We start from the raw sequence: 27,967 nt of genomic DNA on the forward strand, positions 1-27,967 counted from the left end.
AACACAATGCAGTTTTTATTTATTAATTTTTTTATTGAAGCAAAATAAGTTATCCAACACTTATCACCCATGTGAAAAACAAATTGCCTCCGTAAAATTAAAATCTGCTTGTGCCACCGTTAGCATCAATAACTGCAACCAAACTCTCCCAGAGATCGCAGCACTGTGGTGGAATTTTGGCCCACTCTTCTCTGCAGAACTGCTTGGGTTCACTGGAGGGTTTTTGAGCATGAACTGCCCATTTAAGGTCCTGCTACACCATCTGAAATTGGTTTGTCAGGACTTTGACTAGGCCACTCCAACAATTTTTTTTGACCCATTCAGAGGTGGACTTACTCCTAGGCTTTGGATTATTGTCTTGCTGAATAATTCAGTTGAACTTGGGTTTCAACGTACAGACCGAAGACCGGACATTCTTCTTTAAGATTTTCTGGTGGAGAGCAGCATTCACGTTTCCCTCAATTATTGCATGTTGCCCGGGCCCTGAAACAGCAAAGCAACCCCACAGCATCACACTTCCACCACATGTTTGACTGTAGGTATGATGTTCTTTTTGTGTAATTCTGTGTTTGGTTTATGCCAGATGTAATGGGACCCCTGTCTTCCAAACAGTTCCACTTTTGACTCCTCAATTCACAGAACATTTTCCCAAAAGGTTTGTGGATCATCAAGGTGTGTTTTGGCAAAATTCAGACAAGCCTTAATGTTTCTCTGGGTTAGCAGTTGTTTTCACCTTGCGACTCTTCCATGGATGCAATTTTCACCCAGTGTGTTTCTGATAGTGGAGTCATGAACAGTGACCTTTATTGATTCAAGAGAGGCCTGTAGATCCTTTGATGTTGTCCTTGGCTCTTTTGTGACTTCCTGAATGAGTAGTTGCTGTGATGTTGGAGGAATTTTGGAAGGTCCGGCCACTTCTGGGAAGGTTTGCTATTGTTCCTAGTTTTTCCATGTGGAAATAATGCAGTTCTTTGGCATCCCAGAGACTTTGATGTATTTTAATCACCTTCTTCCTCTTCATTTCTGGAATTTCTTTCAATTTTGGCATAGTGTGTTACTGGGTAAGACATTTTTAACCATTTCCATGCTGTTAAAAAAGTTCTATTTAAGTGTTGATTTGATTGAACAGGACTGGCAGTAATCAGGCCTGCTTGTGTCTAGTCCAGCTGAATCCCATTATTAATGCAGTTTCTTAGATTTGGGGAATTAATACCAATGAGGGTAAATTCATTTTCAGGTGGTACTGGATAACCTTTTTGCTTCAATAAATAACTCATTTAAAAACTATTTTGTGTTTACTCAGGTTGCCTTTGTTTTGTCTTAGATTTTCTTTTAATTTTTTAAACAATTTAGTATGAGATATACAAAAGAAATCAGAATGGGGGAAATACTTTTTTCACAGCACTGTACTTCAATTGGCAACAGATAGTGTTTAGAGTCCAAGAGAGGTCCTTTGTTATGTGTACACCAAGAAACTTGGAGCTTTTGACTCTCTCCCCAGTTGTTCGGTTGATGTGCAGTGCCAAGAGGTCTACTTGGATCCACCTGAAATCGACAATTATCTCTTTAGTCTTATTGATATTAAGATGTAGTTTGTTGTCTCTACACCATTCTGCAAAGAAAAACCCATTCATAACAGTACACCAGCTCCAAAATACCCTCCAGGATAGAGGCTTATCTGTGTAACAAATAAGAGAAGACTTCACCAGAGTAAATACAGAGTGTTCACCACAAGATGCAAACCATTCATAAGCCAGATTAGAGTTTAGCTCAAGCATAAAAAAGCACATACGGTTCTTGAACATCATATGTACAGATTATACAAATCAACTTGTGTTTGGTAATGTCTATGGGTCCCAGACTTTAGATAATCATTGACTGCAAAGGATTTGCAACCAAGGATTAAAGAATGACCATTTAATTTATGATTATGTTTGTCCAGTTAACTTTGGTCCCTTAAAAAAGGGGGGGCACATATAAAAAGCGCTCTAATTCCTACCCTGTTTACCCAATTTGGATGCAAATACCATCAAATTAAAGCTAAAATACTGCATATTAGGTTATCTTCATTATTTAATTTCAACTCCAATATACCGTGATAGACAAATAAAAAACAATACATTTGTCAATGTCCAAATATTTGTTTACCTGACTGTATGTGAAATATAATTGTCAAAATTGGATATGGTTTTGTACATTAGTTTATCTACTAAAGGATATAATTACCAGTTCTCTTTCCCCAAAGGGTTCACAGAAAGTGACTGCTTTACCATACAAGAGCATACCACACTGCTCCCCCACCTCACAGTTACTACAGTTTGACCTGAGAAAGAACAAGACAAAGTTAGCATCACTACCACAAGAACAAATATGCAGGCAATCTCCTATATACCCACCAGATATTGGTATCTAGTGCTCCTTGCAGATTAGAGTCAAAATCATCACGAAGAACTGCATGGATTCCATGTATTTCAGCTGTGCAGCATAAAATAGAACACCACACATAAAGACTTAACTGATGAGCAAAATAGAAAATTTCACTTAAAAGATTTGAGTATATTAATTTACTTATTAGCTTACCTAAACTAAGCTGCAGTGGAGGTTCTGTGGGAGCTAAAAGAGAAAAGAGAAACAGTAATATAAATCTCAAATCTCCAAGGGCAATAAAAGTGACAGCTAGAATAATTTATACAGAGATATATTGTAAAAAAAATATGTGGAAAACCCTCCTCCTTGTTGAGTTCAGGTGTATCAGCCACACCCATTGCTAACAGGTGCATAAAATCAGCACATAGACATGCAATCTCCATAGACAAACATTGTAGAATAGATTACACTGAAGAGGTCGGTGACCTTAACGATGGCATTGTCATAGTTTGCAAAAAGTTTAAGCTTGTGTCAGTTTGTGAAGTTCTGCAATGCTACATCTTCCCCAGTCTATTGTAAGTTTTACTATTTTGAAATGAAATTGTCTAGAAGCAACAACAGCTCAGCCACCAAGCGGCAGACCATGCAAGTGGGGCCACAAAGTCCTGAATCATATAGCATGAAAAATTGCCTATGCTCTTTTGCATCACTGACAACGGAGTTCCAAACTGCCTCTGGATGAAACATCACCACAAGAACTGTGCAGTTCAGCAATTGTGTTTGAGATCAAATGATGAATATGAGATGATAGATCCAGATAAACAACCTGAAACATGGCATCATTGTTGGCGGACTGCCCAATATTTGGGTGAGCATAAGTATAGGAACAGTCTGGAAGTTAAATTAAAATTAATAACACTTAATATTTAGTTGCATATCGCTTGGTTGAATTTTTATTTTGTGATATTTTCCAGGCTTGTACTGAGGATAAACCAACATGAAGAACAAATAGCTGTCTTCAGGAGAAAACAAGCCACTTTAAAGCTGAGAAAAGAGAGAAAATCAATCAGAGCAATTGCACAAGCATTGGGCATAGCCAATACAACAATTTGTGACGTCTTAATAAAATCCCGCCTATTTATAGGCCTGTGGTGGACAGGTGATGTGGCATTTCATGCATTGCGTGATTATAAAACGGCACCTGTAAAGCACATCATCAGCTTGTCTTTATCTGAAGCAAAGGCACAATTCAGGGCATACCCTAGTATAAGAAAGTTATGCAACGTCTCTGTCCCTTCTCAATGAGCAGGGTTACATACGTAACCCAGAAGTTCCCTTTCAAAGGGAACTCAATGTTGCATGAGCTTCATGCGGTGAGAACAAGTATATCCACTCCATCATACTGAGGGTATGGCCTGTTCAAAAAGCTCCGAGCCTGAGGCACACTTCAAGACCCTCAAGCCCAGGGTGGAATCCATGTCCAAACTGTAATACCAAATGAATGAACAGTTTAGACCCAAAAGACCCATTGTAGCACACACATCCTGAGGAGCCGACCCACCTAATGGAAGGAGCCCTTATGCCCAGAGACGTAGCGAGACCGTGCACCTTATAAGCAATATAGATATAAGCAATATAACCACTATACAATTAGAGATATGCTGCTTTGACACAGCATCACCTTTACTGTCAATGCCAAAGCAGACCAGCAACTGCTCCGACATACGCCACTGGCCGGTGCAGTGGATGTAAGTACAAAGAGACATACTAGGTGCAATGTCTCTTTTTCCAGTGTAAGGAACAGAGGGCAGAAAGACTGCAACACTACCGGCTGGGCAACAGACGTAGGTACTTTCGGAATATAATCCGGCCTAAGATATAGGAAGGCCTTGGCTAATCCAGGGGCAATGTCAAGGCAGGAAGGGGCAACAGAGAGAGCGTGTAGACCTCCTATTCACTTGAGAAAAGTCAGGGCCAGCAAAAGAGCTACCCTTAAAGTAAGAAGCTTCTATGAGGCTGACGCTAAAGGCTCAAATGGGGAACCTGACAGACCTTCCAGGACCACCAAAGGGTCCCAGGAAGGTATGCGTGGTCTGCAGTTGGGCCTCAGCCACCTGACATCATGCATAAACCTTGATGTTAGAAGATGTTGCCCCACAGAAGCTCTATTACTTGGGGTGTGGCTGGCAGAAATGGCTGCCACATTGGCCACTTTAATTGTAGAAGGAGAAAATGCTGCTGAGAATTGTTCCTGTAAGAAGTCCAGGACTATAGCTATTGTGCAGTTTACTGGGTCTAATTGATGTTCCTCACACCACGAGACAAAAAGTTGCCACTTGAACGCATACAATTTTCTTGTGGATCGTGCTCTAGCATTTAACATGGTCTCTTCAACCGCGGTTGAGAGTCTGGAATCTATGAGCTGGTGCCCCTCAGGGGCCAGACCCACAGTTTCCATAGTTCTGGCTGAGGGTGAGAAATCAACCGTCTTGCTTGATACAATAGATCCCTGCAAATGGGAATCTTCCAGGGAGTGCCATCCAGCAGGGATATTATCTCTGAGAACCAAATTCGAGCTGGCCAATAAGGTGTTACTAGAAGTGAACATTCACTAGAACTTGTGGGGGCAGAGCAATTGGGGAAAGGCATATAGGCGTGACCTTGGCCACGTGTGTACCATGGCATCCATACCTTACAGTGCAGGAGGAGTGAGGTGAACCACAGCAGGCAGTGTATTGTCTCCTTGGAGGTGAACACATCCACTTCCGCTTGGTGAAACCTCTGCCATATGGACTCCACTACTTGTGGAACGGAGCCTCCAATCCCTGGGTCTCAGCCCCTGCCTTGACAGGATGTCTGCCCCCACATTCCACTTGCCCGGAATGTACATTGCACTCACTGACAAAAATTATCCCTCCACCCACAGAAGAATTAGTTGTGCCTCCCAGAACAGGGGGCCTGAATGTAACCTTCCCTGTGGTTGATACAGATGTGACCTTTAAGAATGCACATTTTTTCACACAATTTATCACGTGTGATCATGCAGTACCCTTCAGGCACACTTCTTTAGAATGTAAATTAATTTGTTGTGCTTCACACAATAACCACCAGGTGGCACATGAAACAACAAACTGTAGCTGAACACAGTACAATAAAAAAAAAAAAAAAATGTGTGGTCGAATAGTTCACATAAAAATATTATGTTTCTGAACTTATGATAAACTTAATTTAAACAAGTTTCTAATTACAAGATTGAATTATATCAAGTGAGCGTGATCGAGCCACATAGTACAGGTACAATAATTGTAGTATTTAAATGTATTTAGCATGGCTAAAATGTATATGCTGGAATAGCGCAGCAGTAACCAGCAGGGTGTAGTAAGCCAGCTACCGGGCTTCGAGCCTCGGCTGAGTTGAGAAGGTTCATTTAATGAGCTTTTTTTCTTGCAATGTAGAAAGTTGCTCAAAGTAGCAATGAATGATTTCTATCTTTTCCTTTTTTGCCAATGGAACTTTTGTTCTTTTCTTAGATAAAAAGTTTTACTTTTTAAGCATTTATTTAAACATGTGGCAACATTTATCAAATGTTTTGTTACAGAAAGAGCATATTCACAACATATACAACATATGTAGTTTTAATAATTAGTTTAAATCATATACAACAGGGGAAATAAGTACTGGATGTGTCAAAATTCTTTTTGAGGCTCTCTCAAATTGGGCCCAAAGTGTCAATATTTTGTGTGGCCACCATTATTTTCCAGCACTGCCTTAACCCTCTTGGGCATGGAGTTCACCAGAGCTTCAGAGGTTGCCACTGGAGTCCTCTTCCACTCCTCCATGATGACATCATAGAGCCGGTGGATGTTAGTGACATTGTGCTCCTCCAGCTTCCATTTGAGGATGCCCCACAGATGCTCAATAGGGTTTAGGTCTGGAGACATGCTTGGCCAGTCCATCACCTTCACCCTCAGCTTCTTTAGCAAGGCAGTGGTCGTCTTGGAGGTGTGTTTGGGGTCGTTATCATGCTGGAATACTGCATACTGATCATGCTCTGCTTCAGTATGTCACAGTACATGTTGGCATTCATGGTTCCTCACTGAACTGTAGCTCCTCAGTGCCGGCAGCACTCATGCAGCCCCGGACCATGACAATCCTACCACCATGCTTGACTGTAGGCAAGACACACTTGTCTTTGTACTCCTCACCTGGTTGCCGCCACACTCGCTTGACACCATCTGAACCAAATAAGTTTATCTTGGTCTCATCAGACCACAGGACATGGTTCCAGTAATCCATGTCCTTAGTCTGCTTGTCTTCAGCAAACTGTTTGCAGGCTTTCTTGTGCATCATCTTTAGAAGAGGCTTCCTTTTGGGACGACAGCCATGCAGACCAATTTGATGCAGTGTGCGGAGTACAGTCTGAGCACTGAAAGGCTGACCCCTACCCCTTCAACCTCTGCAGCAATGCTGGCAGCACTCATATGTCTATTTCCCAAAGACAACCTCTGGATATGATGCTGAGCACGAGCACTCAACTTCTTTGGTCGACCATGGCGAGGCATGTTCTGAGTGGAACCTGTCTGTTATGACTGTATATATGATTATAAATGATTATATGATTTGTTTCAACAAAGTCTTCGGCAATGCGACCCTTAAAGTGTGCTCACACCGAGGAGATTTGCGCCTATAAGTCAGTGTCTAATATTTTAAAAACGGAAGCAGCAAAAATGAAGCTTTTATCGGCACAACCAGCACAAACAAAGCACAAACGATTGAGACCATTTGGGGTGAATTTGGAGCATGTGGGGGGCTGGTGACGTCATCACCTAGAACTTAATGTCTAATATTTTAAAAACGGAAGCAGCAAAAATGAAGCTTTTATCGGCACAACCAGCACAAACAAAGCACAAACGATTGAGACTATTTGGGGTGAATTTAGAGCATGTGGGGGGCTGGGTGACCTCAGAATGACCTATAAATATTCTTTTAATATCTCCAAAACCGAAGCAGCACAAACAAAACTTTTATCGGTACAAACCAGCACAAATGGAGCACAAACGATTGAAACTATTTTGCCGACATTTTGCGTTTTGTGGGGGCCAACTTCAAACAGGTCCATTGGGACCATGATCCAGAAGTGGCAGCAACATCACTCCATCATCAACCGGCCACACACAGGAGCTCCTCGCAAGATTTATGACCAGGGAGTCATAAGAATAGTCAGAAGAGTAGCCCAAGAGCCAAGGACGACTCAGAAAAAGCTCCAGAAACATTTAGAGGTTACAGTTGCCATCATCACAGGGAAAACAATAGGCAGTGCACTCCACTGATCATGCTCACCCCGCAAGACTCCATTACTAAAGAAAAGGCATGTTGAAGCTCGTTTAAAATTACAACTCATTTGGACAAGCCTATGAAATACTGGGAGAATGTAGTCCGGTCAGATGAGAGCAAAAGTGTACATTTTGGCTGTCATACTACACACCATGTTTGGAGAAGAAATGGCACTGCACATTAGCCTAAAAACACTACACCAACAGTGAAGTTTGGAGGAGGAAGCATCATGGTGTGGGGCTGTATTTTTTGCATGATACTGGCAGACTTCATATAATTGAAGGAATGATGAATGGAGAAGAATCAGCCGCTATCCACCAGGATGATGAAGATGAGATGTGGGTGGATCTTCCAGTAAGACATCGATACAAAGCATACAGCAAAGGAAACTCTCAATTGGTTTCAGAGAAAAAAAAAGCAGGTCATTCCTGCTGATATCTATATTACTGGGTGTAAGGTATAGGCAGGAGAGGCTGTGCTCTGGTTCGATGGCTGGGGTTGATGTGAAGTGATGATAGCAGACTTGGATAGGAGGCTGGACAAGGATACTCTGGTTTTGATGGCTTTCCTGATGGTAGGGAGCGTTGTAGGGACTGGGGTCTTTCTGAAGGTCTCTTGTGGTTCTTCATCAGTCGGGGTGTGTGTTGCATGGCTCTGTTTCTCCTGGGGGTGGTGTTTGGGTTCTGGTTCAGGGCAATGTCTTTTAGCATCTTGGCAAAGACATCGAAGAGTTGCTTTGTATAGTTTTACGTGGTCATAGAGGCATGTGAGTTCCAGTGTGGGGTGATGTGCTGGGTGCACGTGAGGTTTGAGTGGACAGGCTTCGGAGAGGTTTGCATATACCCATTGGATTGTGTCTGGGTGGAAAGACCAAATAAATCTGATGATGTGTTTTGCAGGTGCTGTTTTATAGTCACGCGATGCACGAAATGCCATGTTACCTGACCACGGCAGAAAGGGAATGTTGTGAGAACTGTGGGGAAAAAAACAATAACAACAGTGACATCAGCAACAACACCCACAGGGCAGGGCTGAAGGTATAGAGGCCATACCACAATATGCAAACAACTCATTAGCATCAAGAATCAGAAGGCCAGATTGGAATTCGCAAATAAATCTAGAGATGAGCCCCACAAGTTCTCGAATCAATTTTAACCGCTACCAAAGTGATGGAAAGCCCATCGGTCAAGCAGGGTGGAAGTAGTGTAATGGTGTGGGCTTGCATGGCTGCTTCTGGAACTAATCATTATTGATGGTGTAACACATAATGGTAGCAGCAGATTGTATGTATTTCTCTGTAAATTGCAGACAGAATGTTTCTTTAGACTTTGCAATTCATTTTGCTACTAGCATCATGAGTTACATCATCAATAAAGATTAATGAGCCCATTCCAGAAGCGGCCATGCAAGCCTAGGCACAGTGGAGGTAGTATCATGGCTCAGGATTGCATGAATGCTTCTACAACAGGCTCACTTATGATGTAACTAATGTAAAATGATGGTAGCAGCAGAATGAATTTAGAAGTCTAGAGAAAAATTCTGTCTTCCTATTTACAAAGAAATGCATCTAATCTAATTGGGAGGAACTTAATCATGCAACAAGATAATGACACAAACCCACTGCCAACACAACAAAGGATTTTATCAGGGGGGTAAAAAGTGGAAGGTTTTAGATTGGCCAAGTCAATCACCAGATCTTAACATGATTAAGCATGTATTTCACCTCCTGAAGAGGAGACAGAAGGGAGAAACCCCACAAAACAACTGAACTGAAAGAAGCTGCAGTACAAGCATCACAAAATAAGAATGCAACAGTTTGGTGATGTCAGTAGCCTTGATACAAATATTGTAAAATATGCACCCAAAAATGAAGTGTTATTTACGTTAAGAATACCCATTCCTATGATTTTGCTCACCTAAAAATTGGGTGGTCTGCCACCAAAAGTGCAATGTTCTACGTTATTTAACACATTTATATGTAAATATCAGGAAATGAAAGCTGAAATTCCGAGCTACCGTCACACATTCATCATTTGATCTCAAACCCAAATGTATTTAGTGTATAGCATAAACAAAAGAATTGGCCTTGCCATTCTAATACGTTCAGAGGGAACTGTCTCTATCTATCTATCTATCTATCTAGACTCATCAGAAAAAGCAACATTTCTTTTTCAGGAGATGTATTTTAAAGATAATTTTGTAAAATCTAAATAAGCTTCAACGATCTTTATTGGAAAGGGTTTAAGCAATGTTTTTATGCTTGTTCAATGAACCATAAACAATTATTGCACATGCACCTGTGGAACAGTCCTTAAGTCCTTATTTACAGGCAGTAGACAATTAAGGTCACAGTTACAATGACTTAGGACACTAAAGAGACCTTTCTACTGACTCTGAAAAACACCATAAGAAAGATGCCTAGAGGCCTGCTGCAGGGAGGCATGAGGACTGAAGAGCAATAAACTGCAATGTCCATAATGTAAGATGCCTAAGACATTGCTACAGGGAGACAGGAAGGACAGCTGATTGTTCTTGCTGTGGCAAACCACATGTAACCATGTATCCTCCCAGACATGATCGAGAACTTACAAATGCCTTGGTAGAAGAGTGGGGTAAGATCTCACAGCAAGAACTGACAAATCTGCTGCAAAGATGAGATGCACTGTAGTACTTAAAGCAGCTGGTGGCCACACCAGATACTGACTGTTACTTGTTACTTTTGATATTGACCTTGCCCCCCTTGTTCAGCGACTTATTATTCCTTTTCTGTTCCTCAAATGTCTGTGAAACTTGTTCAGATTCATGCTGTGGGGAATAAAGTGTGGAACCACGTGGTGGTGTTGACAACTCTTAATTCTGCAAGAACCATCTGTTGGACATCCTGTACTTTTGGCAAAAAAAAAAAAAAACACGCTATGATATCCAATAATTAAGGTTTAACATGAAAACAGGATTCAACCAAATAGTACTGTGTAAAACAATGGCGTAGAAGACTGACTGTTAGAAGACTTTGCGCTGTCCTATGACAACATGCATAAAACTCTTCTTTAAAAAGTATAGAGGTAAAAGGTTTCCCTCTGAACACGCTGAACCTCTCACTCATTCCTGTTTTCAGGTGAATCTGGGGTCAGACAGACTTCGGTTCACAAACAAGAATGGCTATTTATTCTGAGGTGTGAACATGACAGTAAGCAAATTCCACACCAGGTGGAAGGTTTTTTTTTTTTAAAAAAAAGTCAAATTTAGATCAGCACCCATCTGTGGGATCCATTAGCTGCTGTCAGTAGAATACACCATTTAAAATTGGGGGTAATGATTGTTTATATGTTGGAGTAGTGAAATTTTGCCTTCACTTTGCTCTGTTGCGCTGTTACTGACTTTAAGGGAAAGCAGGAGCCTGTAGGATAGCGGGTCCACAAGAGGGGTGTGCACAAAAGATGTGAGAAGTGCCTGTCTGGATTGTTATAAGTAGCATTCCATTATATGATAAGCTCAGTGTATGGCAATGTTATGGGTTTTTTTTACTACAACTGTACCTTTTGTGTATCTGTATTTGGACAACTCCTTCACAGGTTATGCATATTTTATATTCTTTTTTTTTTTGCCCACTGTAATAACAGAAGATGGGGAACAAACTGGGTAAATGATCTACTCATACTGCACTGTCAGACTAAGGAAATGAAATTTAAAAACGGGGGGGGGGGGGGGTGATGATTCCAGTGTGGTTGGACAATTTTAGTTATGGGATGAATTAACAGAGGGAGGAATAAAGCAAAAACAGTAGACTGTAATATTCAAAGTTGAAACACCATGTAGGGTTCACAAGCAAGGAAAAGAAGTGGTACAAATGTCTATATGAATAAAAAAGACATCAGGATGATCTAGTTTTAGCTGCTACCCACAACAGCTCAATCTCTCTCTCTTCTTTCCCAGTATCCTCCTCCTTATCTGCAGCGGGGACACAATTGACTGCAGAGGAATCACCCACAGGACAACCCATGTTGTGACAACAACAGATGCTGTGAGTGATTCTGCAGTCTTCACTCCCGTTCAAGAAAGACAGCAAAAGTACCAAAAGTACAACAGCCACAGTACAAGTGTTGATAGCTTTTCCCAATCTGAGGGCTACTGGAGAAACAACCATCTACATTTTTCAACCATGGGAACTGTCTAAAATAAGGAATATGGCTAGTCCATAATTGTCAGAGCTTTATACTATTGTGGACATGTACAAGCCCATGGGCAAGGAGTTGCAGATCTTCATGGACACTTTGATGTTTCAATCGGTATGGGACTTTTGAGGACACTATAATGCCTGAGAGTATGGTATGGGCATCAACATACAACAAGCTGAAGGAGTGTATAAAGGCAGCGTACCCAATGTGAGCAGACTGGGGCAAGATCAGTTGAGCAAAACTGTCTCAGAATTCCTGGACCGCCTCAGAGCTTGCATGGACTTCCACAGTGGAATTGAAAATGATCAATCACAAGAGCAAGTGTTGAAGCAACATTTGTGTATGGATTGAATCCCAAAGTCAAGGGGACAGTTATTCTACACTGTAGAAGCTGGGAAAGCAAACTGTTGGAGGAAGTCACATGCCATCCATTACAAGAGGATTCTTACACAAAAATGGAAAAGACTAGCATAAATAAGCTCAGGGGTTTTATTTCCAAGGAATGCTCAGGAAACTACAAGAACAACCAGGCAGGGCTCAATTTAAGCAGAACTCCATTAGGAAGCCAATCAGAGACTGCTTTAGTTGTGGAGAATAGGTCATTCTTCAAGGAATTGCCCACCCCCACCCCAAGGGAATAGAGGTCGGACAGGAAAATCTCAAGCGATATACTGGACGTATATCTGGATGTCCCATATGGACTGCAGCCTGACCAGCCTACAGGGCCCACAGTAACAACCACAAATCCGTTGGGAGGCAGATCACTCTAGGGAGAAGAGGGGAGTGAGGAGGATATTGAAGGATGGCAGGATAATTTGATTCAAGTAAAAATTACAGATAGTACAGCATAGGATCCTAAAGTCATTTTGGAAGTTATGGGTGAGTCCCAGTTTTAATTACAATGGCTAGATCAGTAATAAATAATCAAAAATCTTGTTTGAGGCAATTACTACTGTGAGGGCATCAGCATTCCCTCTCCATGATTTTTATTTTCACATCTCATTAAAATCTGTATTTTAAAAAATGTACAACTGTGCATTGATGTGTGGTGTCCAGTTGCTGCCCTATAAATCTGCTCGGTAGGCATTTGATTTCCAAAATGCAATTGCAGATAATTGGAAGTAGTGATGGGTCAACTATTACAAATCCAGAGTTAGTCAAATTTATCTAGTATTTCTTATTATAAGATTACAATAAACCAAATATAAGATCATTAAACCTATTACGATACTACTCATTTCAAGCTTGTAGTTTTCCTATTCTATTGGCAGATAATTTTGCTTCTATCTAGAAATAAATGCTTAAAATTTAAGTATGACTTTAGTCAGATTAAGGTAATCAATAATCGCTGTTTACATGGTAGTTTCTTAATCAGAGCATTGTCTTAATCGGGTTAATATTGGATTATTGTTATCCATGTAAACGTACTGAGTGTTTCTGTCATCAGCTGTTGTTGATTTCCTTGGCAGACCTATTCTGTGCATGTTGCTCAGTAACCAGACACCAGGTTTCTTTCTTTTTTCAGCTTCAAAATGGTTTGCTTTTCTCCCATAGATAGCTCTCTGATCTTCATGTTGGCTTATCCTTTTTAACAACAAACACAGTCTTCATAGGAGAAACTGAAGGCTAAAGCCAAGAGATGATGTTCAGAGCTATTTATTGTTTAAACAATCAATCTAACATGACACACCTGGGTAACAAGGAACCCCTAATAACAATCCTTACAATTACAATAGGGTTTCAGCCCTTTGGGCTTGAATCCCTAAAAATCCTTACAATTACAGTAGGGTTTCAGCCGTTTGGGATTGAACCCCTAAATATCATCCTCAAATGCTTATTGCATGTTATTCCTATATTTCACGTTTATTTTGCTATTGTAAATATAATAATAAAAATAATTATAAACTTCACTGCATTTAATCTAAAACATCTATATGTTCATTTACATAACACTTCATAAAATAGCAAACCCAGCTATGATTCAACAACAATTTCTTCAACAATTCATCTAGACCACAACTTAATTAAGCACCAAGGATCCCATTCACCTCATACCTTCATGGAACTTATCATTCTCCCAGCACTAATGAAAAATAATTAAATGCATCCTCACCTTCCAGCTCACACAGCTGCTTGGCCAGAGTGTCTTTAAAAATTATCTGCCCACGATGCATAGCTGTAGCCCTGGGAGGGAGAGAGAGAGAGAGAGAGAATTTGAATTTTGAAAGAACCTTTATTAAATGAAACAGAATCTTACAAAGTCAACCCACACCAAATGCAAATAAATAGCATTTATTTGTAGATGTCAATACTAAAATGCTTAAAATGTGAATGAAGCACTTATAATTGTGTAAAAATGCCTCTTCCTTCCAGGATAGAGCACAAAGCTTCATTCTTACACCACATTGTCTCAAATGTGGCAAGATCATCCACAGATTTATAAAACAAAAGTCAATTAGCACTCTTGATTTAACAAAGGCTGCACAGTGCATCCAGAAAGTATTCACAGCGCTTCACTTTTTTCACATTTTGTTAAGTTACAGCCTTATTCCAAAATTGATTAAATTAATTATTTTCCTAAAGATTCTACAAACAATACCCCATAATGACAACGTGAAAGAAGTTTTATTTTAAATCTTTGCGAATTTATTAAAAATAAAAAACAAAAAAAAGCACATGTACATAAGTATTCACATCCTTTGCTATGGCACTCAAAATTGAGCTCAGGTGCATCCTGTTTCCACTGATCATCCTTGAGATGTTTCTACAACTTGATTGGAATCCACCTATGGTAAATTCAGTTGATTGGACATGATTTGGAAAGGCACACACCTGTCTATATAAGGTCCCACAGTTAACAAGTCAGAGCACAAACCAAGCCATGAAGTCCAAGGAATTGTCTGTAGACCTCCAAGACATTATCGTATAGAGGCACAGATCTGGGGAAGGGTACAGAAACATTTCTGCAACTGTGACTACGTTTACATGGACAGCATTAATCTAATTATTGACCTTACTCTGAGTAAGATAATAATGTGCTTAAGGTGTTTACATGAGTCGCTTTTAGAATACTCCAGTCATGTTCCCGTTTTACATGTTATAAAACATAATTAGATTAACAGCCCGCGTCATTACGTCACCGTGCCACGCCGTCCGACGTTCCCTCCAGAATTTCACGTATCAACATATAGTTCGTCTTCGTTATGGTACAGTATACAGTTTTAGGTGTTTTTATTTAATTTTTTACGAACGCTTTAAGTGCAGTTAATTATTTGTCATGCTGTACGTGCAAATAGACAACTGCTTGAAGTGGTGGGTGTGTCCCAAATCGCATAGTTACCATCTATATAGTAGCCGAGATACATGTATTTTTCCCCACTACAGGCCCATAGTAGGCAAGTATGCGATTTGGGACGCGGCCGAACTCTCTTGTTCGCCATAAAACGTAAAACGGCTGTGTGCGATCGTGTCCTGTCGCAAAATGCGGTGAAAACTCCCACACGACATTCATAATGTGATTAAGGTGTTTACATGTCTGTAATACATGTCGATAATGCGACTAAAACAGGAGTGCTCCACCTGTCTTAATTAGATTATTGCCTACTTCGATTATGACCTTAATTAGATTAAGGTAAGTAAAAATTGCTGTTTACATGGTAGTTTCTTAATTAGAGTATGGTCTTAATTGGATTAAGAGTGGATTATTGTTGTCCATGTAAACGCAGCTATTGAAGGTCCCAATGAGCACAGTGGCCTCCATCATCCGTAAATGGAAGAAGTTTGGAACCATGGGACTCTTCCTAGACCTGGCCGCCCGGCCAAACTGAGCGATCGGGGGAGAAGGGCCTTAGTCAGGGAGGTTACCTAAAACCCGATGGTCACTTTGACAGTGTGTCTCTGTGGAGAGAGGAGAACCTTCCAGAAGAGCAACCATCTCTGTAGCACTCCACCAATCAGGCCTGTATGGTTGAGTGGCCAGACGGAAGCCACTCCTCAGTAAAAGGCACATGACAGCCCGCCTGGAGTTTGCCAAAAGGCACCTGAAGAACTCTCAGACTATGATGAAACAAAGTTTGAACTCTTCGGCCTGAATGGCAAGCGTCATGTCTGGAGGAAACCAGACACCAGTCATCACCTGGCCAATACCATCCCTAGAGTGAAGCATGGTGATGGCAGCATCATGCTGTGGATGTTTTTCAGTGGCAGGAACTGGGAGACTAGTCAGGATCGAGGGAAAGATGCAGAAATGTACAGAGACATCCTTGATGAAAACCTGCTCCAGAGCGCTCTGGACCTCAGGGTGCGGTGAAAGTTCATCTTCCAACAGGACAACGATCCTAAGCACATAGCCAAGATAACAAAGGAGTGGCTACAGGACAACTCTGTGAATGTCCTTGAGTGGCCCAGCCAGAGCCCAGACTTGAACCCGATTGAACATCTCTGGAGAGATCTGAAAATGGCTGTGCACACAAGCTCCCCATCCAACCAGATGGAGCTTGAGAGGTCCTGCAAAGAAGAATGGGAGAAACTGCCCCAAAATAGGTGTGCCAAGCTTGTAGCATCATACTCAAAAAGACTTGAGGCTGTAATTGGTGCCAATGGTGCTTCAACAAAGTATTGACCAAAGGCTGTGAATACTTATGTACATGTGCTTTTTCATTTTTTTTTATTTTTAATAAATTTGCAAAGATTTCAAACAAACTTCTTTCACGGTGTCATTATGGGGTATTGTTTGTAGAATTTTGAGGAAAATAAAGAATTTAATCCATTTTAGAATAAGGCTGTAACATAACAAAATGTGGAAAAAGTGAAGCACTGTGAATACTTTCCGGATGCACTGTAAATAGTGCAGTGACATCTTGACCTTGACATTTTTTCAATTTCATTTTTTATGCTTACATAGATGGCCAGCTTGGTTTGGCCCAGGATAAAATTTAGCAGCTGACAAGTAACACACTTCTTTCGGACACACCTAAAACCAAAAATAAAAGTCTTCATAGAAAATTTTTCCTTAAGAGAATCAAACAGGTTTATGTAAAATCATAAACAGTGGTTTCTAAGACTCTGCATAAAAGAATGAAACAGTGTTTCTGTTTGAACAGAAATGACATTCTACTCCAACCAGAGGATTTAATACTGAAATAAAAGCATTAACAGCAATGCCACCATGCAGAACTCTCCACTGTAGATCTCTGCCCTTTTGGTTAATGGTGGTTTATTCAAGGATCTCCATTCTGGTTTAACATCTGCATTTAGATTAAGTACATCATGCCAGAGTGTATCAGCTTTTTTTTTTTGTTTTTATCTAAAATGATTTTGTTTAAAATCATGACACATGATTTATACAAACTTCAACCTGTGACTGAGAAGAAATTTAAACATTTAAAATTCAAAATTTTTGAGCTTCCAAGTAAGGCTGGAAGGTCCACCCACGTCCCATCTTCATCATCCTGGTGGATGGCAGCAGATTCTTCTCAAGAATCTCCCTGTAAAGGGCTCCATTCATCGTTCCTTTAATTATATGAAGTCTGCCAGTACCATGCGATGAATAACGTGATGTTTTGTGTGTGACACCTTGGTAAAGAAAAGCCTTTTTATAGACCATCAAGTTATTAACCCAGCTGATAGTAATTTGCACATATAGGAGGTATAATTATTTACTGATTTCAGCTGGTTCCTTGTCTTACCTTGCCTTGGAGAACTACTTTTTCTTAGCATATTCAATACTTTTTCCTTTGTCATTCCACTTTTTACACATAATTTTATTTATGGACTTTAATATTGTGAATTCTTCATATTTGTGGATTTCTTGACTTAATACTAATGACAATTTCATGTGAATATCCTCATTGGAAATATATTTACTGAAAAAAATGTTGACGTGTTCAATTATTATTTCCCCCATTGTAAATGCCTCCACACATCACTTAGTTCATGCATATTGATAACTTTAGTGAGATGCTAATATGAAGGCAAGTGAGGTTCAATATGTTTTCTGTCCAGGTTGAGTTCTATACCATTAAAATCGCCACCCAGAAATAAAAATTTATCAGTGGAGCAGTTCTGCAGTGTATAACATAATGTGTCTAAAAACAACTTGAACTTTAGTAGTCTGCCTTTTAGGACTTCTTCAGCCTGATATGACAAAGGACTAAAATTTTTTGTAAATAAAATGCTAACTCCCACACTAAGTGTGGTGTCATGGCTAAGTGCAGAGATCCCTTCCTTTTCTTGTGTCCCGTCACTGGTATTTTTAGCATCAAAATGTGTTTCCTGAATAAAAGTAACATCTATTTTTCCTGTTTAATGAGTTTATACAATATAGCCCTTTTTTTGATGTCTCCAGCACCATTTAAGTTCAGTGAAGCAATGCGCACTTCACTCATATGCACATTCACTCATAAACAAAAATGAAAATGCAAATAAAAACAGCCAACAGACAACACACCCTGCTGGGGTTCTTCAGCTCGGACCTTCTCACAGCCATCACTCAGTTCTATGCTGAGTTTTTTCATGATCTTCTCTAGCCGATAAACTTCTTTATTTGTGAAACACCCTTCACTTATCAAACTTTTAGATTCATCAGCAAACTGCTTTAGGTCAGGAAAATATTCTTTAACCCGTAGCCCTCTTTTGTTTTTTTGTTGAATTAAGAAACAGTTTAATGTCATCTACATCGTAGTTACAACCTGAACATTCAGTCTTGGACAGCATTGTGCTAGAATCAAATAGTTCACTTTCACTCTCAGATTCGTTCATTTTCACTCTGTGTCATTCAGATTCATCTAAATTGCCTTTCTTCAGTAGTCTACAGTCGTTACTTTGTCTGAGTTTTTCCTTTTTAGTGGTACTTTAAACACTACGTGTTCCGTCTCCATTTCACAGCCATCATCCCCCCATTTATTTGCCAATTTTTCCAAGTCGCAATTTAACTGTTTATTGTCTGTACTTGGTGATGTTGTGATACCACTCATACCTGCGTTTGTCGGCTCTGGTGAGGTCGATCTAGTGTCTGCAGGCCCAGCAACACACACATCTTCCCCAACAGGTTCCTTCTCCATGGTGGTCTCTGCCTCGGCCAAGCCAAACCCGGACAGCCCTGCACTAACCGGCTCATTTGCTCTATCCTCGTTGTCTCTGTTAGTTTGATCCTTACTCTTGTTTGGACACGCGCAGTCTAAATGTCCTGTTTTTCAGCATCCGAAACATTTAATTTTATCCTTGGTTGCGAAGATCACGTAAACAAAATCATCCACCCGAAAGTTTAGCACTAGATCTAATTCTGCATCATCTTTGATGATCATATACACAAATTTTCTGAATTAAACAACATGCTTTAATAGAGGAGATTCACATCAATTTGTGATTTTTTAAATAATTGGTGAGACCAGTTTACCATACCAAGGGAGTGAGAAAGAGTTAAAATCTCATTGCTAATAAATGGAGGGACGTTCAAGATGGCATTGTAATATATGGCAGCGAAAGAGTGAGAAGGGGAGTAAGTGTTTCATCACCATGTTAGACTGGTTCATTCGTGTTTCCCACCAAGCTAAGAAAAATGACTTTCGCATTATTCATTCTGGACTCTAAGAGAATACACTGATGACCCTCCACCTTTCCCACAGCTAGGCAACAATCTTCCACACTCACAGCAGAGGCTACCTTCACCCCATGGCACCACGTTAGAGACCCTAAACCCCCCCACAGCTGGGGCAGCCATGCTTCCCTGTGCTCCGGCAGCAAACGGCCTGAAAAACGTGCAAAAACAAACCTATCTACAGTTCTACTAAATAAGATTAATTAAATCACCCCAAAATTAAACAAAATATACTAAATAAGGAAAGGGAAAAGCTTCATCAGAAGCACAAACAGCCACACTCGTGCTCACTCTTACAAAGCTCCACCCACTCGCTCTCAGCATGCGCTCAGAGAGAGAGAGAGATTTTGTATTACTTTTAAAGGTCTTCATTTTGAAACCACAGACGATCAAATGTAAGAACGTTTTGAAACTCATTAACTAACTCTTTAACAAAAGTGTCTCTCAGAAGCCCTATTTCATTTTAAAAAGCTCCACATTATCAGGCCACTGATTGTATTCCACCAGTGATTTAAACAATACTACCATATTAACACTTTTCTCTTCATTTATGATAGATTTTACACACATTGAATATAAGGGCCTTTTCTCAGTGAATTGAAAATCCAAGTCCTGATACCTTTGTACGCAATATAAGCTAGTTAGTGTTTGTAGCAGTTTCAACAGCATGAAATTTTTCAACAGCATCTGAACTTTTTTAGCTTATGCCATAGCATAGTAACCAAATGAAAAATGGAAAAAAAAAAAAAAAAAAAAAAACAAACTAAGAGAGCTTGGCAACTTTTCAGCTGGCTCATAAAGAGACACATAGCTTATTAATAATGTTAATCAACTCATCCCTATACATCACTCTCATGCTTCAGACTCATGCTAAACCCTGTGTGACATATCACCACCTGACACAGTCTATGGAGCCATCCGGCCTGTGAGCCAATTCCCCCCAGATGGGACAGAAAATCTGCCACTACCATCTGCTTCATAGCCTTGGACATCTGTGAACTGTGGCTGTAATGCATTTCCCTACAGCATTTTGAGACCAACAACTGGGTCATCGATTCTCCTGTTTTAGTAACTCTCACTCAGTATAAATGTTCGTTAAAAACTGTGAAATAGGGAAAGGTCAGCATTACCCCAGCTTGCACATTTCAGCTATTAATCACCATGACCTTATCAAAGGCATTCCCCAAAGTATTTTCGTGTGATGGGGCCTGAATAGAGGAGATGGGACCTTATCCACTCACCATCTCACCAATTGCCCTTGCCTGGTCATCATCATGCGGCACTGCTTCCCCTAATGGTGTGTGTAAAAGATCCTTCAGTTCACACATGACAGTGTGCCTGAAGAGCAGCCACATTCAAGGGTGCATGAACGACATGTGGTCCGCAACCAGCTGGGTGGCTTCAGCCAGGTGGGCAGATTCCGCCAACGAGTTGGGTTGGTGATACTGGACCCATTCCAAATCCTGATCAGAAGTTAGGCTCTGGGCAAATATGAACAGCTGGTCAACTTCCTCCAGCACCAAAACACAATGGAAGCTTGGATGCTTTTCCCCTAGCAGGTGTCAGGTGTGTCACATGAATCAGCTCATTCCCATACAGTACTCACCTGATGACTCCCACTAAAACACATCCCTGCCTCCTGCTGTGTTAACATTAGCTATCCATACTTTTAATGTTACTTGGAGTTGTGGAGTTTTGAGAGGTCACACTATTTTTAAAACATTATTTATGACATTCATAAATGTTTCAATTCAGTTTAATGGGGCTTCCAGATAGTGTTAGTGATCTTATCCAAACCTAATTTGTCAGTGAAGATGCACACTGTCACTGTCACTTAGTTAAATCATTCCATGCATCACCTCAGAGCACAGTGCTTTTGCCTCATGTTCTGCATTTCCTGATTTTGAAGCTCTTCTCTCGTTTGTGTTTCCATTATGGATTATCCATGTTTGATGCTGCCTGCCTGTTTTTTGACCCATGCTTTGGACTGTGACAATGATTTCTGGTTATACATGCACCCTGGCTTCTATTGCGGCTGGTCTTTTGGAAACAATCTGAAATACAGGTTAAAATCAACACCTGAAAATCAACATGATGTTCTTGATGTAAGTCACACTCAAATCTACAAACAATTCACATGCTGGCAGTGGTGTAACTAAAAATCCATTTCTGTGAGATGAGAAAATATACAAATTCACGATTGTTTTTCTGATCTGTACAATTAAATTTGTGTTAAGTACTTGTGCATTTCACGTGGATGTCAGACAGCAGTAAGAGCAGTGATCACTCAAATACCTTATATAAATATTTACGATACAATCTACCAACAAACAATCTTACCAAATTAATAACATTAATATGTAGTTAATATTAGTAGTTCCACTGAAAATATTTTTAAAAATACAATTACATAAAATATCATAATTATCATGTTGCCTAGTAATGGGGATCATGGCGAGTTTAATACAGCTACGGCTGGCTTGTTTTCATTTGGTATGTTTTTTTTTAATTAATTGCAAATTCAGTGTAAATATTGCTTGATTTTTTTATTTAGTATTTTAGTTAAGTTAGATCATTGTAAGTTAATGACATTTTTATTTGTTTTCTGTCGCATTTTACTGTGTTCTGCCTGGAGACATTGCTATTCAAATCACCAAGATAACTTTGAGATTTCTTTGCTGATAAACATCGAACTGCTTGAGGTGGATTACAGTGAAGTTTGGGTGAAGTTGGCTGCTGTCCACACCGAAAACAATCCATCTGATTACTAAAGATTCAGAAATACTCAGCAGGTGAACTTTACCGGCTGTGGGGGAACTATGAGCCTCCTACAGGGCTACTCTGCCAAGGCAACATTCTTTGGCATCCAAAATACAACCATCAAGGATCTCGTCAAAAGATGGATAAAGTGATCAACAAGAATGATTTCAATGCTATTCCCTCCCTCTGGTCTGTAAACCGGCATCACTCAATGATCTCTGCCCGATGTGGCATTGACTATAGGGTACTAGACTCTCTGCCTAGGTCAGATGTGCAAATGTACACGGCCTGAAATTTGGATTATACAATATTTGGTCTGTCACCAACAAAGCTGCTCTGGTCAGTGACTTTATTACTGACGATAAACTGGATTTTCTAGCCTCACAGAAACCTGGCAGCAAAACAATGATTTTCTACATCTTAAGCAAGCAGCCCCACCGAGATTTGTTTACATCTGTAAATCCCGTCCTTCTGGGTGAGGAGGTGGTTTTGCACTGCTATATCGTGAGAATGTAAAACTGACTCAACTCACCTTGCCTGATCAATCCTCCTTTGAACTACTGGCTGTCAATCTCTGTGGACCTACACCCGCTGTTATTGCGGTACTGTACAGAGCACCTAAGCCATCAAATGTGTTCATATCTGAACTTCCAACTATACTAAGGACTCTAAATGTAATGTCTCCTGATGGGCGATTTTAACCTCCATTTGGATAACTCTTCCAACCTATTTACAAGAGACTTTATGGCCAAGCTTGATTGCATTGGTATTACCCAATATGTAGACTTTTCAACCCATAGAAAAACCCATATTTTAGATCTGGTCTGCTGCACTGGTATTACACACTGCCACATCAATGCTGCTGAACTACCCATCTCAGACCACAAAGCTGTGCTGTTTGAAACCTACCTGCCTGTCATGAAATCAGATGTTCTGTGCGTTAAGTCATATCGCAACATTAAAAAGGTCAAGCCAGAGGAGTTTACCACTCTAATTAACTCCTATTCCTACCCTGCTCCTAATACTTCATTTGTGGATCTACTGAGCCATTACAATTACTGCTTGTCTTCTGCACTTAACAGTATTCTGATTACATACTTCAGTACAAAAATGCCCTTTCTGTTGCAAATAATATCATATTACGCAAATATCATCAGTGCGGGAGAAGGAAACACCAGAGCTCTTTTTTCCACTGTGAATGGACTACTTAAACCACCTAATAACTCCATTTATCTGAATCTCTCTGAGGAATGCTGTTCAGCCTTCCTGAAATTTGTTCACTCTAAAATTGCAAACATTCATCAACAATTGACTTTGAAACAATTGAAAGGAGTCATACTCCATGAATACTACAGGCCCTCCACATGCCAGTGCATTTACTCATTTCAGTCTCCCAGTGAAAAGTCACGTCTTGAAACTTATAATGAAGTGCAATTCCTCCACCTGTCAACTGGATCCTGCTCCAACCAACTTAGTGTTCCTGCCCTCTATCTCCCCTCTGATAACCTCAATAATTAACACTTCTCTCACCACTGGTGTGGTCCCCCTTTCACTAAAAACTGCCATTGTCAGGGCAACACTGAAAAAGCCAGGACTGGATCCTAATGACTTCAATAATTATCGACCTATCTCTAACCTACCATTTAGATTAAAAGTCCTTTAGAGGATAGTGGCATCTCAGCTCCAGGAACACCTAGAAACAGTAATCTGTTAAAGCCATTCCAATCTTGGCTTCACCATAAACACAGCTCAAAAACTGCCATGGTTAAGATAACCAATGATCTCCTTTGCACAGCTGATTCTGGACTACTCTCCATTCTCATCCTCCTAGACCACAGTGCAGCCTTGGACACCATCTCTCATCGAATTCTTCTAGAACGTCTAGGTAACACTGGATTCCTTGGCACTGTACATCAGTGGTTCACATCCTACTTCACTGACAGGACACAATTTGTCCAAATAATGAGCCGCAAGTCAGAGAGCTCTGCTGTCACCAAGGGAGTCCCCCAGGGCTCAGCTTTGGGGCCTCTCTTATTTATCATCTATACACAGTAAAATCACCAGTGTTGATTTAACACCCTCAGCATTGAATTTACACCCTACAGTGTTTATATAAGTCCATTGGACTCAAATTAACACTCTGGGTGTTAATTCAACACTAGGGATTTTACTGTGTATCATCTATATGATGATACTCAGCTTTACATGTCCACAAAGCCCTCAGCTTCTCTTCCTCCCTGTATAATCATAGCCTGTCTTCATGATATTAAGTTAATAATACTGAGCTACTCATTGTTGGCTCTAAAACAGCACTTGCAAAGATGAACACCTTCAACCGCTCCATTGACGGCTGCACCATACCATGCTCCACTCAAGTAAAGAGCCTTGGTGTCATTTTAGATAGCACTCTCTCCTTTGCTGCACACACAAACAATGTTTCTCACAATTCCTTTTTCCATCTATGGAACGTTGCAAGACTATGCCTATCCCTCACTTAACACAGCACAGATGTCTTGGTCAATGCTTATGTTCCATCCCGCATTGACTACTGCAATTCCATTTTATCTGGCATCCCAATAAATAACTTCACTGGCTCCAAATGATCCAAAACTCTGCAACAAGGATCATTACATGCTCCAAATCAATCAGCCATATAACAACTCCACTCATCCAGCTTCACTGGCTTCCTATTGCCTATCAAATCAAGTTCAAAATTCTGCTTCTCACATTTAAGGCCTTACTTTTAAGGCCCTACATTTAAGGCCCTTTTAAGGCCCTACATTTAAGGCCCTATAATCATGCTCCCAATTACCTCACTAACCTCTTGGAGAACTACACCTCTCCCCACTTATTGCGATCCTCCACAGAAGGTCTACTAGCAATACCAGACATACTAGTAATATACTAGCAATAAAGAGACTTTAGTCACATTTCCCCTAAACTCTGGAATTCAGTTCCCCATCACATCTGCAGCTGTGAATCCATTTCAATATTCAAAAGTTCTTTAAAAACACATCTCTTCAGACATGCATATTCTCTGTGACATGGTTACATAATACTTAATCATAATATGTGTTTTAGTGTTTAATGCATAACAGTGTATAATTGTGTGTGTGTGTGTGTGTGTGTGTGTGTGTGTGTGTGTATATATATATATATATATATATATATATATATATACACATAGCACTGACTCCATAGACAGCAAGATCATAATTTTCTGTCAAAGTATTCAAAAATTGTAAGCTGTAAGCAAAAATATTCATTTTTCATATAGCTTGACCTGTAGGTGGCGCTATTCTCAAATGAAGATTACCAAATTTCATTATGATTGCTCAAAGTATGGCTGAGATATGTTCTCTGGTCCAATTTTGGGTCAACATAGTTAAATTTGCCTATAACTTTTGAACACATGAATATCAAAATTCTGCTCAGTTAATTTTGTCCGGCTCTGTCCACTGATCATCTGAGTCAATTTTGGTAAGAATTGTGACTACTGTAATGTGTGGAGTCTTAATGTAAGATATCCGTTTTGATCAAGATGAGCAGAGTAATCTGAGGAACTAAACTTCTTTTCGCAAGGGCAAAGTGCTCAACAATAATAACCATTTGAAAAGTGAATTTCTGAACTAGTAGTGGCACTATAGAGTTGGACATAGAGGGCCCATAATTGATACAGATACTACTGATCATCATATGTATGAGTGTGCCAAATTTAATAATTTTTCTACTTATGGTTCATAGGGCTGTCATAGACTCCCATTGGGGAAAAAGAAGAAGAAAAAGAGGCATAATAATAATAATAAGAAGAAGAAGAAGAAGAAGAAGAAGAAGAAAATAACAGTACAATAGCTGCCTACACACCTTAGGTGCTTGGCCCCTAAATATAGCTGTAAGCAGCAATACTGGGGTCAAGCTAATTAATAACAATTAATTAATAATAATTTTGTCATGAGTGCACCTAGATGATGCAGGCCAATTTTTGTGCAAATCGGACAGACAGTCTAGGAGGAGTTCAAAAAAGTAGGTTTTCAAAACATTCAAAAATAGCAGACAGGAAATTTGCTTGACCAAGACATAATTGCTATCATTGTTCTTGGCATAAACCATGGAATCTAGCAAGACCAGTCTCATGACAGTAGGGCAAAGGAGTAAATAACTATTAGCATTTTTTAAAAATAGCATAATTTTTGACCACAAGCTGTGCTGTCCTGAAACCTTTTAAGTCCCTTTAGAGTATCGTCCCAAAGAAACATACCAAGTTTCGTAATGGTCGTTCATAAAATACAGCATTGTATGTCTAAATTCAGCACATAGAACAAAATGGCCAACGTAGGAATTTTTCTTATGTTATGTTATGACTTATTATGCTCCCCTGAATCAATTTGATGATTTTATGACAAACTGTTCAGAAGTTATAAGAGAAATTAGCTTTTTTTCATATCTGATGACCACTGGGTGGTGCTGTTCTGAAACACTGCAGCTAACCTCATGGCCTAATGCTGATTACACATTCCAAGTTTCATCACAATCCCTCAGAGTGTTACTCAGTTATATCTTCACGTCCATTTAGGCATGCTCACAGTCAAATTCGTTGAAATTCTCTGCCAAATTTGATAACTTTCCCACAAGCAGTTCTATGGGCTGCCATATACATCCAGAGCCAAATAATAAGAAGAAGAGGAAGACGAAGAAGAAGAAGAAGAAACTAATGAAAACAATAGGGGTCAAGCCTCTAAATATATCTGCAAGCAGCAATACCAGGGTCAAGGCAATTATCGGCACCATCATAACTTTCCCACAAGCAGTTCTATGGGCTGCCATAGGCTCGAGTGGAAGAAGAAGAAGAAGAAGAAGAAGAAGAAGAAGAAGAAAACTAACGAAAACAATAGGGGTCTTCACCCCTTCAGTGCTTGACCCTTAATAATAATAATAATAAGAAGAAGAAGAAGAAGAAGAAGAAGAAGAGGAAGAAAACTAACAAAAACAATAGGGGTCTGTGCCCCATCTGGGCTTGACCCCTAATAAGAAAACTAGCTACAATACATGTCTGTCACCACGTAACTGAACATCAGTAAAAGAAGACAGCGGTGTTGTAATTTTATATCTTCAGTTAACGGAGGAGAGACCAATTAGACAGAGTTTACAGGAAAATACATGGAAATACTTGTGGCTGACAGCTCTCAGTTCTGCCAAATGCTAGCTCACACAGTCTGTGTCAGGAAAAATTTATATATGCCGATTTTTGTGTTTTTATTAAAACACAATTTAACAATTTGCTGGTTAAAATTGAAACAGCAACATCCTCTCATGCTGTGCAGGAAAACAAGATGTGTAAATGTCTATATGAATTCCATGGAATTCATATATACATTCCATATCATTATCACGTAAACTGCAGTTTACATGAACATGATATGAGCACAGCATAAGGAAAGATAATGTACTTTGCATGGCACTGTAGGAACTACCTATAGCTTAGTTATACCTCCCCTGACTAGCAACAAACTAGCCCAGTTAGAAAAGTTTGATATTTTATCAATCTGGTAGTCCTACAAACAGTGACAACACCCGAGGCAAGGTTTATGATAAATCCAACTTTTTCTTATCATGTCATACATTAACAGTTAAGTTATCACAGCTTCCATAAAACAAAACTTGCTGGAAGGGCTGTAAAAAAATGCATGGGGAAAAATCTGGGCTCAGCCCCAGATAATTAACAGCTGTTTTTAGC

General features: G+C 39.9%; 1 protein-coding gene across 1 annotated transcript in view; it reads right to left on the reverse strand.

Moving 5' to 3' along the window:
* The window catches only part of reln (reelin), a 633,795-nt gene that overhangs the window by 439,187 nt on the left and 166,641 nt on the right, over positions 1-27,967 (reverse strand). Inside the window, exons 4-7 of the mRNA XM_053623241.1 lie at positions 13,990-14,060; positions 2,581-2,613; positions 2,397-2,475; positions 2,227-2,323 (exon numbers count right to left, since the gene is read on the reverse strand). Coding sequence (XP_053479216.1) covers positions 2,227-2,323; positions 2,397-2,475; positions 2,581-2,613; positions 13,990-14,060 — 280 coding nt within the window. The remainder of the gene's footprint in view (positions 1-2,226; positions 2,324-2,396; positions 2,476-2,580; positions 2,614-13,989; positions 14,061-27,967) is intronic.

This window comes from Ictalurus furcatus, chromosome 4, assembly GCF_023375685.1.
Source record: "Ictalurus furcatus strain D&B chromosome 4, Billie_1.0, whole genome shotgun sequence".
Lineage (NCBI taxonomy): Eukaryota > Metazoa > Chordata > Actinopteri > Siluriformes > Ictaluridae > Ictalurus > Ictalurus furcatus.